The sequence below is a fragment of the Phodopus roborovskii genome, unplaced genomic scaffold (assembly GCF_943737965.1).
Source record: "Phodopus roborovskii unplaced genomic scaffold, PHOROB, whole genome shotgun sequence".
Lineage (NCBI taxonomy): Eukaryota > Metazoa > Chordata > Mammalia > Rodentia > Cricetidae > Phodopus > Phodopus roborovskii.
The window spans coordinates 111,642-128,075 of NW_026125241.1; the positions used below are offsets into that span (position 1 = coordinate 111,642).

General features: G+C 48.6%; 1 protein-coding gene and 5 non-coding genes across 6 annotated transcripts; 4 read left to right on the forward strand and 2 right to left on the reverse strand.

The window, feature by feature from the left end:
* Positions 1–3,671: 3,671 nt before the first annotated feature.
* Positions 3,672–3,744, reverse strand: Trnav-uac (transfer RNA valine (anticodon UAC)). The gene has a single exon. It is a non-coding gene; the product is annotated as a tRNA-Val (tRNA).
* A 254-nt stretch (positions 3,745–3,998) lies between these two features.
* On the reverse strand, positions 3,999–4,071 carry Trnav-uac (transfer RNA valine (anticodon UAC)). The gene has a single exon. It is a non-coding gene; the product is annotated as a tRNA-Val (tRNA).
* A 340-nt stretch (positions 4,072–4,411) lies between these two features.
* Trnar-ucu (transfer RNA arginine (anticodon UCU)) lies at positions 4,412–4,497 on the forward strand. Its single transcript is given in 2 exon segments — positions 4,412–4,448; positions 4,462–4,497. It is a non-coding gene; the product is annotated as a tRNA-Arg (tRNA).
* A 408-nt stretch (positions 4,498–4,905) lies between these two features.
* Positions 4,906–4,988, forward strand: Trnal-uaa (transfer RNA leucine (anticodon UAA)). Its single transcript has one exon. It is a non-coding gene; the product is annotated as a tRNA-Leu (tRNA).
* Positions 4,989–6,238: 1,250 nt separating this feature from the next.
* Trnak-uuu (transfer RNA lysine (anticodon UUU)) lies at positions 6,239–6,311 on the forward strand. Its single transcript has one exon. It is a non-coding gene; the product is annotated as a tRNA-Lys (tRNA).
* A 5,213-nt stretch (positions 6,312–11,524) lies between these two features.
* Positions 11,525–15,836, forward strand: LOC127227610 (putative GTP-binding protein 6). Its single transcript, XM_051191988.1, is given in 11 exon segments — positions 11,525–11,731; positions 11,733–11,856; positions 12,428–12,562; positions 13,251–13,321; positions 13,487–13,617; positions 13,798–13,868; positions 14,368–14,526; positions 14,765–14,973; positions 15,122–15,270; positions 15,394–15,546; positions 15,655–15,836. Coding segments are annotated over 11 exon segments (1,518 nt in total). The 5' UTR covers positions 11,525–11,539; the 3' UTR covers positions 15,779–15,836.
* The last annotated feature ends 598 nt before the right edge of the window (positions 15,837–16,434 follow it).

Genomic DNA, 16,434 nt, shown 5'->3' on the forward strand with positions numbered 1-16,434 from the left:
GGGACAAGAGGGTCTTTCTCTGAGGGCCCTGAGGGCCCATAGGGTTGTCACTAAATCTTTGTTTTCCAGACCTTCCTTCTCTTTCCTCCATGGTGTCCTCAGAAGGATGACAGACTTAATTTTTCGTGTATACAGAGTAAAGGGTTTTTTTTTTTAATATATAGATCTTTGTGTGCTATTTAACAATTTTTTGCCTGACCAATAACCACTAAGACTTTTCTCCTGTACCTTCTAAAAGTAATACCTGATACTTATGGTTTCACATCATTGTCTCCTCCTTTTTTGAAGTTTAAACAAAAAGTCTGGTAAGACATACTCATACAAGTAAATTTGTACTTTGTTGGAAAACCTTCAAAGACAAGATCCAAAAAAGGCCCTTTCTTTGATGAATAAAATTGAAGTACAAAGGAACTTGAATTAAAGTTACTTCATAAGAATATCAAACTTTTAAATAGTATTTAAAAGTATTTGCCTCAGAAACACATTCTAGTATGTGAATGATGGACCTCTTACTGACTGGAGCCTCGGAAACTCAGAATGTCTCTTTGGCTTAACTTTAGCCAGGCTTCTAGAAGCCGCTTCTGCAATCGGCCTGGAGCTTTGGCAGCACAAAACTGAATGAGAGCTGGAAGAAAGATTATAAGGATAAGTATTTAGAATGTGGCTGGGAAACACAGAGATCTAAAAAATTGGTAGAAGAAAGCTCTTTTCTAAGATTCATGACCTAACTAGCCCAGGAAGAGGAAATCTCATGAGGTCTGTTTTAGTTAGGGTTTCTATTACTGTGAAGAGATACCATAACCACAGCAACTCTTATAAAGAAACATTTAATTGGCTGATTTACAGTTCAGAGGTTTAATCCATTATCATCATGGTGGAACACAGCATTATGCAGGCTGACATGTGCTAGAAAAGGAGCTGAGAGTGGATAACGAGCTACATCTTGATTCCACAGGCAACAGGAAGTGGTCTGACACATATGAGATCTCAAAGCCCGCCTCCACAGTGACATACTTCCTCCAACAAGGCCACAGCTACTACAACAAAACCACACCTCCTAATGTGCCACCCCCTATTAGATTATGGAGAGGGGTGACAATTACATTCAAATTACCACAGGATCCCACCTCTAGACATAGTCTCCCCCTTCTTGCTTATCCAATACAAAGTAGTCACCTCTGAAATGAATTACATATAAGCAACACTAAACACATTCAGCAGGTTGAATTATATATATTTATGTGGTAAATATATCTCTCTGTGTGTGTTACAGTAATAGTTGCAGAAAAAGAGGCCATCAATTCCAGAGAGGGGGGAGCAGAGACATGGGAGGGGTTGCAGGAAGAAAGGTTGGGGAAATGATGCTATATTTTAATTAAAATTAAACAAAAAAAAGAAAAAGAAAAAGAAAGATGGGGTAAGGACCAAGAGAAAAGAGAAGCCAAAGAAATATCAGCCCACCAAGCCAAGACCTGACATGTTTGGCAGTTAGCAGTTTCCAAAAAATGTCTTTAAGCGAAAGACCCAGTGCTGTACTCAAAGTGTCACAAGTGTGTCTGACAAGATAGAAACAATAATGTTAACTCAGTGCTGACTAAGTGGAGATTGTCAGCTCATCAAATCCTCTTGAGAATCGATCAGGAGGTTGTCCCCCACTCTCACGCCTCTGCAGAGAGAACCAGGCACACAGCAGGCAGGACCATATGCTGGTTATGAATTCTGCCCAGGCCATACACCCAAGAGAAGTTGACCAGCCAAGTGCTGAGATAAGTGATTGGGTCATCTTCAGGGGTCCACATGCCCCCACCCAGATCCCCAAGGCTCAAGGAACATCTCAGACGACGACGCAGGAAGAAGGCAAGAATTGTGCTGCCGCCTTCAGCACATGACTGTCATTGCACTCACGAAATCACAGACGTTTTATCAGAGCCTGGCGATACCCTGCCTGAACTGCACCACTAAAACCGTCTCTACCCCAACCCCACCACTGAGACCCCAATCCTAGGCTGGGTCAGGCTTTGCAAACATATTTCCAAGACTTGCCATTTGCCCTTGCTTTCTATTTCTGATATTCTCTGCCAGTACAAAAATTAAAGTTTTTTATGTATATATAGCATCAGTTTTGTCATCCTTTTATTTATCATTTTCAGGCTTTAAATTTTTCCTGCTTGGAAAATTCTACTCTATTTTAAGATTATGCTCTAAAAATCTATGCTGCTTGCTCCTGATGTTGATTTACATAAATACTTCCAATGTCTCAACTTTTGGTCCATGTGCAGTTTCCACTACCAAGTACACCACACGAAGATGTACGTTTAGCAGAGATTCACAGCTAAGCACTGCGCTGTACTCCGGGAGTCCAGTTATAGAAAGGGAGGAGTGATGAGCAAAGGGGTTAAGACCATGCTGGGGAAACCCACAGAAACAGCTGACACAAGCAAGTGGGAGCTCACAGACTTCAGACTGACAGCAGGGGAACCTGCATAGTACTGAAATAGGCCCCCTCAACGTCGGTGTCGTCAGTTGGGGGGGCTTGGGCACTCTATGTGGCCGCTAGCTGTAGAACCAGTGTTTATTCCTAGTGCATAAATGGCTTTTTGGAGCCCATTCCTTATGGAGAGATACCTTGCTCAGCCTAGATACAGGGGAGAGGGCCTTGGTACTGCCCCAAGAAGTGACAGACTTTGACGATTCCCCATGGGAGGCCTCATCCACTAATGGGGGGTGGGATGGGGAGATGGTGGGGGAAATGGGAAGACAGGAAAGGGAACTGGGATTGGTATGTAAAATAGTATTGTTTTTAAAATTAAAATAGAAAGAAAGAAGGAAGATGCACTTGTGCAGAACTATATAATAGGAATGCTTCTAGGAGATAACAAAAGAAACAGAAACTTCTAGCAATTAAAAATGAGGAAGGATTTTGAATTGCTTCCCTTGTACCTGACATTGATATCTCAATAAGTACTTTTGTATCAGTAAATACAGTATGAAGCCAGAGAGCTTGTAGTTAATCAGCCTGGTGGTAACAACCTTTTAATTCTTTAAAGAATTGTAGGCGTGCTCCATCACATAACAGAAACAACTTTTCTTTTTAATTTTCTTTTTACTCATTGTTCCTTTCACATCGTGTATCTCGATCCCATTCGTTTGTATTCTGCCCTCCGCCCTTGCAATCACCACCACCCAATAAAATAAATTTTAAGTGAAAAGAAAAAAGTAAAGAAAAGTAAAAAGAAGAAAAGGGAAAAATCTCATCAGGGAAGCCATAGTGTGACACAGTGAGTAGGTCCGGGAGAGGACTGCAGCACCACGCCATCAGGATGGGGCAGAGGGACTCAACCAAACGCTAGCTGGGCCTACTCCTTTGGGAAGCAACATTTAAATGTGGCCCAAGGCGAGTCAAGGCTACAGAACCAACAAGAGCGTGAATGAAGCCACGCAGGCGCACTGGCACCAAGAGAGGCAATTCACCAACTGCACTTCCTAGAAAAGAACACGAGGGGGCAGTTTCATTGGATCCATGTGATGGACAAAAACTACGGAGAAAGGCAGAGGAACATACAATGATGTTTCCACACAAAGGCGCCCACCCAGAACCCAACAGTATTCAACGGGAACAGAATGAAATTGAAACCGCCACATTAGTTATAAAGCATAAGAAAAATCCTTTGTGGTTCCACTGGGGCTCGAACCCAGGACCTTCTGCGTGTAAAGCAGACGTGATAACCGCTACACTATGGAACCACGTGAGAAAAGACGCTTCTGAGGCTCATTGAAGAAAACATTCTATGTAAATTGTGAATGGTAACAACTGAAACTTTTGAAACGGCTCTCAAAGAAAATTCAAAATTAACCCGTATTCTTCAACACTGGGAGAAACGAACAGGATTTCGGCATGAAGCCAACACACAAACACGGTTAAGATGTGTCACAAGCAAACTGGATAACAAAGGACCCTGAAGGAATCAATCAACGAAAAGTTAAGGTGCCACACCACGTGGTTCCACTGGGGCTCGAACCCAGGACCTTCTGCGTGTAAAGCAGACGTGATAACCACTACACTATGGAACCGGGTGAGCGCTGTTCAGCCAGATAGACTAACTACACTTAGAGGCATTGACGCGGTGGAAAAGGGAATCGTGACGTCTCTGTATCCTGCCCAGAGAAACCTCAAAACTTCGGATTTTCTGGATGCTTTTCTGCTCTCTCCCCGCTGCACACCCCACTGTTAATGGAGGGAAGGCGGGAGGAGGAGAGAGACAGAGAGAGAGAGGAGAGAGAGAAGAGAGAGGAGAGAGAGAGACAGAGACAGAGAGAAAGACAGAGACAGAGACAGAGAGAAAGAATGCAAACAGCCCTCGAGTCGCTGTTCCTGCTCTGATGTAGACAGTACTGAAGTAGAAATATGCCTGGCTCTGTGGCGCAATGGATAGCGCATTGGACTTCTAGACAGATGAAGGAATTCAAAGGTTGTGGGTTCGAGTCCCACCAGAGTCGCTTTTATTTTAGTAAGAAAGGAAGAATGAAATAGAGTTAGGAAAAACAAAGTGAACCAAAATCCTTGACCATTTATAATTGTCCTGCCTGGCGCACCCACTAAAATAAAAAAGGCAATTTATCGCAGTTGTTTCCTGTGCCCACCCACTTGAAACTAATAGGAATCTTTCCGCTACTACTCCCGGAGCGTTTCTCTCAATCACCTTCCACCACAAATCACACTCCCGATGTCTGGGGAAATGAAATGAGCGAATTGTAATCATAGTTACTAATCGCCTTCCCTTTGTGACTTTGTATTTCAATATTTTGTTTTGTAAGAGTAGAAAACAATTTTTGGGCTTTTTAGAAACTTTTAAGTCTCGCGGTATTGTCCCAGTTGCTGATAAATTAAAGCGAGTCCCTTCGTGAACCAGAATGGCCGAGTGGTTAAGGCGTTGGACTTAAGATCCAATGGATTTATATCCGCGTGGGTTCGAACCCCACTTCTGGTAAATGTGTTTTTCTTTACCAGTGCCTAGGACGTTGGGACTTAGAATGGAAGGCATAAGGTGTGGTATCGTAGAGAAACATTCGCTTTATTCAACACTTTACTCTCCGGAACCAACTCCGTGCCGGATTCTTTTCTGATCTCTAGATACAAGGGGTGTAGAGAGTTTAAAAGTAAAATTATTCAAAAGAAAGAAATTAAACGCAAGGTCTTTACCCATAAGGCGTGGCAGAAGAGCGAAACAACAGAAAGTAAACAGAAGGGTTTGCAGTGTGGTGGCCCGGCGACAGAGCAGGCTCAGCGTCTCCCCGAACCCTTCCGGGCTGACCAAACATCTGTTTGGGTGTCTGTTGGCGTCTGACAGGTTCCTCGGGCCAAGGTGATTCGAAAGTGGGATGTGGAGCCGCTAAATGGGATGCAGCTCGGGGTACCGCTCTACGTGTAGCAAGCCATACTGTAACCCTTGATGACACCGAGAGAGGGAGTGGTGTGGCCTCGGTGTTCTGCCCTCTGGTCTGCGCTGGGAGAGGCGGATCGGATCTGCCAGCTCTGGTTCACTCAGCGCCCACTCCACGGCCTTTGTGAAGTGAAGCAAGTTCTCCAGCAACACGTGGAGGTCGGTCCACAGGTTTGGAGGGCTGGTAATTCTCCTGAGGCTGAGCCCCCGGCCAGGCAGCTCCGCTCCAGGGAGGCATGGACTTAGTTAAATTCGACTTCTGATGCTTAGGGTCCCATACGATCGTTTGTGAGAACTACCTACCCATTTGTGATTATCCAAAAGAGTTAGGGGGCTGGGGAGAAGGGCCGGGGGCGGGGGTAGGGGCGGTGGTTCGAGTTGCTATCGGTCCGACCCCACAGCGGATCAAGTCTGGGTCTTTCTTTGCAGCCGCATGAGCTTGCAGAGATCCTGGAACCCAGCATACACTCAATAAATGTCAAATACAAACCGAACCTCAAATTATGCATTCTTACTGCACCCACAAGGCGCTCTAGGGATTCTCAAAACAGCAAGCCCGGAATTAGAAATGACTCCACCAGCTCCAGAAGCCAGACCAAAGGGTCCAAAATATGAGGCGTTCCTCCCGGGAAGCGCTCTTCGGAGACCTCACGCACGAGGGATCTTCAGTAATTTTAGTCTTTATGCTCCACGAGTGACGAGAGAGAGGAAGAAAAAACACACACACACAATTGATTTTGGACTCTAGGCCTAATTTTGAATGTGGATAGCCTTAGAAAAAGCACCTTTTGCCAAGAGCCCGGATAGCTCAGTCGGTAGAGCATCAGACTTTTAATCTGAGGGTCCAGGGTTCAAGTCCCTGTTCGGGCGGATGTTGTTTTAGACTAGACTTCTACATTTGGGCATCATTAAACGAGCGAGAACTGTTAACTACCTAGCCTTTCTCCGATTATGTATTTCCCTGTCACGATAGTGTCCAGAAACACTGGGATTTCCCACCTACACAGTAGGAACAAACAGTGCTGACCACGCGCAGGAACTACAGCAATTGGGAGAATTGTACTTCCCTTTTTTTGTAATCTAATAAAGATAATTAAGTCTTATAATAAAAGATTAAGACTAGTATGTACTGATAATCTTGTTTGTATAAATAGAACTTTCCTGAAGATCAGAGAGCGGGAGCTAGCCATACAGTCTGCAGGTCTGTACAGACAGACAGGAAGTTATATGCCTGGTTGGAGAAAGGAAGCGATAAGGCAGGAGGAGACAGGAGTTCATCTGTTTTCTGCTGGGAAGTTTTCTGCTGGGAAGGTAGCTGCGGTTTTACTCCTTGGTCTCTGTGATCTCTCAGCATTTTCCCCTATATCTGACCTCAAGTGTTTATTATTAAGACCTAATAGAAAGCATGATACACTAGTAAAAGAAAATTCTTTAGGTATAAAAAGCCAAACCTTACGAAGGTTTCTTTTTGGGGGAAAGAGAGAGAGAGACAGAGAGACAGAGAGAGACGAGAGAGAGAGAATTGAAAGGAGGGCAAGAAGTAACGTGATAAGGGCTGAAGAGTTGGGATATTTGTTTGCTCTTGAAGACCTGGGTTCAGTTCCCAGCATCCACATGTCAGCTCACAACCATCTATATAACCCCAGCTCCAGGAAATCCAATGTCCTCTGCAGGTCGAGGCATTGTGCACATACATAGATGAAAGCAAAACTCTGAAAGATATAAAAATAAAATAAAACGTTTAAAAAATTTTAAAGCAGCTCAGAATTATAAAAATAAAAAAAGAACAGGGCAGTAATGATTGACTGTTACAGGACTGAATAAACAATATTGACAAAGCATACAACTGGTAACTGAGTCTAAATTTCCAGGAAGTGGTAGAATAATGTAGAGGGAAAAGGGAGGGCCAGGGCTAGAATAAGGAAACTAGCAAAAAAAAAAAAAAAAAAAACAGTAGTTTCCTCTTCCCATGTTCCTCAATATGAAAAATGTTAAACCTTTGGAAGTTACCAGCATAAAATATGGAAAAAAAGTTTCCCGTGCCTACTGATCTTTAGATGTCATAATATGTCAGAAATGTATTATTTTTCCCTTGCAGGCTATATTTTACACAGAATTCTCAAATTGTTCACTATCTTTAAAAAAGAAAGAAAAACTGCAGACACCTAGTATATTAGTTAGGATTTCTCTGTTGCAGTGATAAAACACCATGACCAAAAGCAACTTGGGAAGGAAGAGATTTGTTTCCCCTCTATTTCCATATCACAGTTCATCATCAAAGGCAGCCAGGGCAGGAACTCAAAAAGGCAGTTATCTAGAGGCAGGGGCTGATTCAGAATCCATGGAGAAGTGCTGCCTTCTTCCTTAGCTGACTTCTTCCTAAGCTTCTCAGTTACCCAAGATAACCAGACCAGGGGTGGCACCGCCCACAATGGGCTGGGCCTTCCCACATTCATCATTAATTTTAAAAATGCCCTACAAGCATGCCTACAGGCACTGTCATAGAGGCATTTTCATAATTGAAGTTCCCTCCTCTTAGATAATGCTAGCTTGTCTCAAGGTAACATAAAGCTACCCAGCACATACATTTAGTAAGTTTAAAACACAGCAATTTTGCTAATAAATGAAGAAAAACTCTATACTAAGATGTAATAGAAGAAATTAAAGATAAATGATACAGAATTTAATGGAGGCTAATCTATAACTTGAAAATATTATGAAGACCTACGTGTAAAAAGGCTGAAAAGGAAAATCTGTTCTAGCATTAATTTTAAGTGTCATGAAGGAAAGATACTGTCTACCAATTAATTTGTGATAGTTCATCAATTGTGAAGTGTATTTCAATTTCAATAGACTACTTCAAAATATTTGAGAATGAATATAAGGTAATTATAGCCCAAAGAGAGCATGGTGGCACACAACTGTAATTTTACAATATATAGAAACACAGGTAGAGAGTTAAAGGCTTGCCTGGGCTAGCCTGAGCTACATAAATATTCCAACCTGACAATTAATAAATAAGTAAACAAATTGGTTGGGGATAAGGCTTGGTGATAGAAAATTTCTTAGCACTCCCAAGGCATTTGGATCTTTGCTCACCAACACAAAAAGAGTTGGGGTGGGGGTGGGGGGAGAGGGATGCGCAAAGACATTGAGAGGGAAGAGAGAGAATTAATCTTAGTATATTGTATCGCAAGAACATGTGTTCTTCCAAATGTTCCTCTGATAAAATGCTAGGAATTGACTTGAACCACACACTAAATGCTATGTTTGAATGACCAGCCTTTTAAAGAGTTTGTCCCTCTCTTCTGGTTGATAACAGAGGAGCTGGAAGCCAGTCCTCGGGCTACTAAGTCAGCCTTGGCATTACCTAAGGCCACTGGGTCCTTGGAGAACTGGTGTCTCCACTAGTGAATTATGACTACTTCTGCAGGGAACTGGTGGGCCTATAATAGGAGCTTGGCTATCAGGGGTCCATTAACTAAATACCTTAAATTCCAGACCCTGTCCTAAGCCAGTAAATACGAAAGGTCACACACCTTGCTGCTTATCTGACTTCATAAACTGCTTGTGAACCAACCCCCACCCTCAGTGACCTAACCTAACTGCCATTTGTCACCCCACCTAGGAAAACGCACAAATGCAGACCTCCCGGGCTATACAAAACTGATTGGTCTATAAAGCATGGGCTTGGATGGTTCAAAATGATTGGCCCACACTCGGACCCCCCTGAATATGACTCGGACCCCCCTGAATATGGGTCTCAGCCAGAAGGTCTGAGCAGTCTAAGAGACCTCAGACAGTGGAGCCAGGATGTATCCCTGGTGCACAAAAGGACTTTGCAAACATATCCCCCATGGAGGGATAACTGCCTTATTCTAGAGATAGGAGAGATGCCCTAGTCCCTACTTCATAGGACCTGTCAGATCTACATGACCCCAACTGGATGGCATTCCCCTACATATGGTATTGTGGTGGGGGGTTGGGAGGGGAGGGTGTTTAGAGTGCATGGGAGAGGGCAGAGAGGACAAAAGGGAGGGAAGGAGGGAGGGAGGGCTGGAGGGGAGGGAGGGAGGGAGGGAGGAAGAGGGAACTGGGATCGACATGTAAAATAATAAATTAAAAAAAAAAAAAAAAAAAAAAAAACGCTTTGACTCCAAAATTTAAGTTGAAGAACAAGTTACTGGGGGAAAAGGATTTCTATTTTTGTTTCCACAGAAAATGAAAAGATGTGGATTCCTTCCAGACTAATGTGGTTTGATCACGCCAGACCGCCTGAAACAGAGTACAAGCTGATCCTACATTCCAAACAGCTGGACAAAACAGCCCTGCAGACTACAGCTAGGATATCTGAATCTTCTTCGAATCCCCCAAGACAGCGCCCCTTACCAGCAGGAAGTAGTTTGGAAAGAACGACGCCCAAATTCCCAAATATTGTGTATAAATGTTTGTTTTCATTTAATTGGACTTTGTTATATAAAATTAAATAAAAATAAATAAAAAAAATTAAAAAAAAAATGATTGGCCCACATCACGCGGGCTCTTGATGCTATGATTGGTTTACAATGTACAGGCTTTGTTGTAAACCCTATAAAAGCTGTTCAATTCTGTACTCAGGGTCTTTAGTCCTCTACCCCTGCGAGGCACATGACTGTGGACCCCAGTGCACTTGGAATATGAAAGACCTCATGCTGTTGCATCAAGACTGCTTCTTGTGAGTGATTTGGGGTGTCACCTTTCCTGAATCGGAGCATGATGGTCTAAGCTCTGTGGGTCTTTCAGTGAACACACACCTGGGCCTATCCTTCCTGAAGGAGGCAAGGAGTTCTACTAGTGATACATTGTTGTAGCCCATCTTTGTGGGGCTTCAGTCAGATCCAGCAGACTTACTTGCCTGGTTCATACCTGAGAGGGGGGGTGTGGATTGAGAAATAGCAAGTAAAGACTCTAAGAAAAAGACAAAAACCAGAAGAGTCAGGAGGGCAATCCAATAAATACTAAACACACCCAGTTTATTCTTCAACATTTTTATATACCCCAACCAAAAAGGGGGAAATGGCAAAAGACTTTTTTATCTTGTACAAGGAACAAACAGACTTTCTTCCTTAATTCTCCAAACATTGGAAAACATGCCTTAGACTAAATCTCATTATCTAGCCTTGAGGGTTAAGAGTAACCACACCTCAGAGCATGTCTCCTGTTTAGATAAGCCTCTGAGCGTGAGACCCTCATACACATACATACACCACACATACACACTCATACATGCCTCCTCAGCTGCTGTGATTGCACTGCAACTGGTGCTGAGGACACTCTTATCCCATGACCTACACACACTGGAGCCCAGTGAATGACATCACAGCCCCCAAGTGTCCATGAGGTGTCCACGTGGGCCCTGAGACAGCCCAGGGCTCCTTCCTCAAGCTCCAGTGGCATCTCAGGAACTGCATCTGACACCTGGAGGATCCCGACCTTGATTCAGGTTTCTAGTTCAGGGGCCTGAAGTCCCCAGGAAATGCCTACTTGTCACCAGCAGCCACCAGCCACTCAGAGATGCTAGAGACTCATCACTGCTGTGGCTGGAGTTGGGGTGATGGTGTATGGATGACAGGTGCGACAACCCCCCTCCAGATAGGCAGGTGACAGGTGTGATGAGCCTCAGGTGTGCAAGTGACAGTATGATGACCCCAGGCGTGCAGGTGACAGATGTGATGACCCTGAGTATGCAGGTGACAATCGTAATGACCCCAGTATAGTGAGGTGACTCCATAATGATGACCTGCACTCTAGCATGAAGGAGCCTCATGACTTTCGGCCCAGGCCCCACCCCCTCCAGGAGCTAACCAGCCCCGAGCTGCACAGCCACCCCTGGAGACGGGCTCACTTGAGACCTTCCAGCACTTTCTGTCATGCGTCTGCCAGTGGGCCCAGGTCCCCTCACCCTTCCCCGCCCCCCCCCCCGCAGGACTCCAACTCTCAGAGCGCAGGCTAACACTCCACGGCTCCCCGGATCTCAGAAGCAGCCGCCGGGAACACTCTTGTCTCCGCCCCCTCGCCCCGCTCCTCCCTTCCCCGCCCCCATTACGCATGCACGCAGCATGTTCTCCATGAGCGCCGTTGTACCCCGTAGTCTCCGGCTCCTACTCCACGGCCTTGCCCCTCGGAGCCCCGCGCCGCCCTTGCAATGGCCGGTCCGAGCGGTCATCGCAGACATCCGGGTCCTCGGGAGCTGGGGAAGAGGTGGCTCGCACGACCGGGGCTGGGCGAGCGGCGCCAACGGGGAGGGCGAGGGGGGAGGAGCCCGAGGAGGAGGAGCTGCTGAGCGCGGAGCCACTGCTGCCCACGGCCTCCCAGCGCGTGTGCGTCCTGCATCCTGACGTCAAGGGCCGGGCCGGAAGGACGCCGCGGCACACAGGTACCGGAAGGACAAGGGCGGGCCCGGAGGGGTCGTCCTGGAGGGGGCAGGAAGGCGGAAATACGTCACCGGAAGGGCAGGCCAGGACCGAGCGGGTACGCCAGAAGAGGAGGGGACCCTCCCGGAGGGGCGTGAAGGCGAGGGAGGCAGTGAAGAGGGTTAGCCGGGACACTAGGGCGGAAGTGCGTACTGAAGCCGGAAGAGAGGTGTTGCAGACTTGACGAAGGCGAGCTGATTGGGCAGGGATGAAGAGGCGGAGCCACGAGAAAGGAAGGTGATGGAGAAGCCAGGGGAGGCGAAACTGTGATGTGCATCCGGAAGAGGGCGGAGTTTGGGAGTTGGCCAGGGGCGGTGTCCTGTTGAGCATGGGGCGGGGCTTCGGGCGGGGCCTGGATGACGGTGGGCGGTGCTTGGCTAGCCAGGCGCGGAGTCTAGGCGAGCACGGGGCGGGGTTTGGCTAACTGGGTTTCTTCCTGGCACTCCTGGCCATGGCTGCAGGCTCTGAGATGTTCCTGGATCTGTGCGATCCGCGGCCCCCAACGGACGCCGTCTGTACTCTCTTATCTCTTAGAGTTGCAGGTGGCGGAGGCTGCCGCGCTGGTGCACGCGCTGCACGGCTGGTCGGTGGTACTGACCCTAGTGGTGCCCACCAGAGTCCCCGACAGCAGGCTCGTCTTCGGCAAGGGCAACTTCCAAGACCTGACTGGTGAGTCGCCCCGGCCCGACCCTGTGGACAGCAGAGCCATGATCAGCAGAGCCGGGACCCATGGCGGGTCCCGGGGTTATGAACCCCACCGATGTGGGGAGACACCCCACCCACCCGCGGGTCTCAGGGCAGACCTGCACTGGTGAATGGTAGGAGGATGTAGGAAGTGCCACTTACTTGCACACGTGACCCCACCTCCACCTATGGGTCCCAGCCTGACTTTGAGAACCTGATGCTTTCCGGAGCAGGACCCCCTATCTATCCCACACACACACACTATATGTTCCTGCCTGTGCAGTACTGTGTGCATGCTTGGGCTACACACTCCGTATTCGTGTGCAAGTCCTCTGTGTGCATATCTGTGCATCCCTCTGTGTTCATGCATGGACAGTGCAAGTGTGTCCCTCCAGGTGTGTGTGTGTGTGTGTGTGTGTGCAATCCTGAGTGCATATCTACCTGTTCAGTCCTGTGTCTGTGTGTGTGTGTGTGTGTGTGTGTGTGTGTGTGTGTGTGTATGAGATTTCCTCTGTGTGCATATGTGTGTGCAATTCTCTGTTTGTATGTGAGGGTGTGCTTCCCTCTGTGTACATGTGTGCAGCCTCCTGTATACATGTGTGTGGTCCTCCCATGTGTAGGATGTGCAGCCCCAGCACAGCCTGCCTCTGACAGAACTTTCTCTACCCACCAGAGAAGATCAGGGGGTGTCCAGACATCACGTCTGTCTTCCTGAATGTGGAGAGGATGGCCACACCAACCAAGGTACAGCAGCAGCATGAGCAGAGGATGGTTCTGACACCATGCCTGAGACGACAGCAGGTGGTCAGCTGTGAGAACACAGAGCCACGGGGCCTCACCACCCCCTTCCTCTGAGCTCGGCCGCAGGCCCCAGGTCCCCTGACTACCCATATGCCGGCCTCTCTGTAGAAGGAACTGGAGGCTGCCTGGGGTGTGGAGGTGTTTGACAGATTCACCATCGTCCTGCACATCTTCCGCTGTAACGCCCGCACGAAGGAGGCGAGGCTGCAGTTGGCACTTGCTGAAATCCCCCTCCTCAGGTGGGTCATCCCCACCCGCCTTAGTCTTTATTGAGGTGAACATGGGACAGGTGGTACATCTGGATCTCCACAGAGGCCCCAGCTCTGCACCCCCTTGGCAGCTGAAGCTCTAGGAGGGCTTGGCTGTGGCCAGCAGAGACCATAGTGCCAATAGCCACGAAACATATGTTTCAATCCCAGGTCTACCTTGAGCAGACGCTCTGCCTGGCTGGACCATGAGGGAAGGGGCTCCCGGTACATCATGGGGTCAGGTAAGGGTGCTATCACAGTGTCCCAGCTGTTGAGGTGGGGAGTACTGGCCACATGATGTGCTGACCCTGATAGACAGGTGTGCTCACCTGTGTACAGTTGTGCTGCCCTGTGATGACTGTGACTTATCAATGACAGCCTACTGTGTGTGGACTGGCCTGCTGGTCACTGTGCGCATTCACATCTGTAGCAGGCAGACTTACTGACCTCTGGAAGAGCTGGCCAACCCCTTGCTTCTAGTGCAGGAGTTGTGAGTGAGTGGGTTAGCATTTCAGTCTGTGAGTGGCTGCTGTGATCCCAAGTTCGAGGATCCAGTGACCCAGTAGTGGCTCCATTTGGTGAGCCAGGAATGACACACTACCCCACAAATCAGTGCATGGCCTGGTTTGGGGACCATGGGGGGCGGGAGTTCTTGAGAATGTGGCACTGACACCCGCAGGATTCCCAGGAGCACCGCCACCCCTAGCTCCTTCACAGCCATTCGAGTGTCTATGCCCACAGGGGAGTCATTCACAGAGCTGCGGCACCGGGTAATGAAGGAGAAGGAAGCAAAGATCAGACGTGCCCTGGAGCGGTTGCGGGACAAGCGGAGCCTGCTGAGGGAGGCAGCGCACACAGGCGAGTTCCCCATAGTATCTGTGGTCGGCTACACTAACTGCGGTGAGGGTGCCCAGGATGCAGCACCGCATCTCAGGAAGGCACACGGGTGGGTCGCTGAGATGCAACACTACCTCTCAGCACAGGGCACACGTAGGAGGGTTCCCGGGGACGCCAATCTCATTGCAAGGCATGTGTGGAGGGACCATGATCCCTGCCTTAGGAGGGTGCAGTACCCGCATCTCAACACAGGACACACATGGGTCCCCAGATCTCATCTTGTGTCCTCCCCGCACCCCAGGGAAAACCACGCTCATCAAGGCCCTGACGGGTGAGGCTGCCATGCAGCCATGCAACCAGCTGTTTGCGACCCTGGACGTCACAGCGCACGCAGGGTCGCTGCCTTCGCGTATACCTGTCCTGTACGTGGACACCATTGGCTTCCTGTCTCAGCTGCCACACAGCCTGATCCAATCCTTCTCCGCCACGCTGGAGGACGTGGCACATTCGGTGCGCATCTGCGTGGGCCGGGTGTCCTCGGGGACAGGTCACTTACGTGGGCATGTTCCTCAAGAAGTGGGCACTTCCGGTCCCCAGACCGCTCGTCCCCTCCCAAAGGGACCTAGTGCCTGAGGCTGACCGCTGGTCCTGCATGCAGGACGTCATCATGCACGTGAGGGATATGAGTCACCCCAACACAGAGCAGCAGAAGACCAGTGTCCTATCTACACTGCAGAGTCTGCAGCTGCCCTCTGCTCTCCTGGATTCCATGTTGGAAGTTCACAACAAAGTAGACCTGGTTCCTGGGTGAGTTGGGGGACGGGGGGTGGAGCTGGCTGGCTGGGTCCTTGGTCTGTGATTATCTACACTTACACTGCAAGTGTCTACATAGCCCCACCATTCCCGTGATCCAGAGTCCCTTGCACACAGGTATAGTCCCTCGGGCTCAGGTGTCCTGGCTGTGTCTGCACTCCTGGGGCATGGACTAGACGAGCTGAAGGTGGCGCTGGAGAAATCGGTCCTGCAGGCCACCGGTAGGCAGGTCCTCACCCTCTGCGTGCAGCTTGGTGGTCCCCAACTCAGGTGAGTCCTAGAGCACCTGTGCAGTGTGCACACGTGCTACATGCCCCACCTGTCAGCTGTCAGCACACATCGTGGCAGGCACCCCAGTGACAGCTCTTCTTCCCACAGCTGGCTGTACAAGGAGGCCACTGTGCAGCACGTGCAAGAGCTGCCCGAAACCGGTGCTGCTCACGTGACCGTCATCATCAGTCGGGCTGCCTATGGCAGGTTCCGGAAGCTGTTCCCTGAGTGACAACCGATAGTCCCTCCCAGATTGGCTGGCAGCTCATTAAAACAGGATTTGCACTCTCCCCATTCTCCTCAGCATAGTGTGTCAGTCAAGGCTGCATAGAGGTTCCGTGTAACTGGGGGAAGTGGGCGGGAAGAACACTAAGGGAGGAGGACAGACATATTCCCCCCACCCCAGTTGGGCCTCTGAACCATATGACAGTTCCATTCTCTGAGCTCCAGACTGCAGCTTTGCTGCAGACTGGGATGGAAGGTGGGGCATCCAACCTCAGGGAACACCTTTTAACTCTTTGACCTGAAAAACTGCACTAATATTGAGGTCACAAGCCACATGTCAGGTTTCTGTGTGGGGATGGTAGAAATTTCCAACAAGCATCCGATGCTAATTTAGTGGGTAGAGTGGTTATGGCTCAGCACTTGGGATGCTTGCTACTCACTTAGAGTGCTCACCTTGCTGGCACCACACAAACCAAGTAAGGTGGTGGTTCCCATGGAAACTGAGGCAGGAAAAAAACAGGTCAAGGTTGTCCCCCGCATCTCACCAATGAGAGTCTAGCCTGAGCTATGGGAGATGATACACAAACACACTGTCACAGACACGGTTGGCTTCGGAAGATTTTAATTAATGGAGATGCTGATCGCAGGGTGAAGCGAACCCGT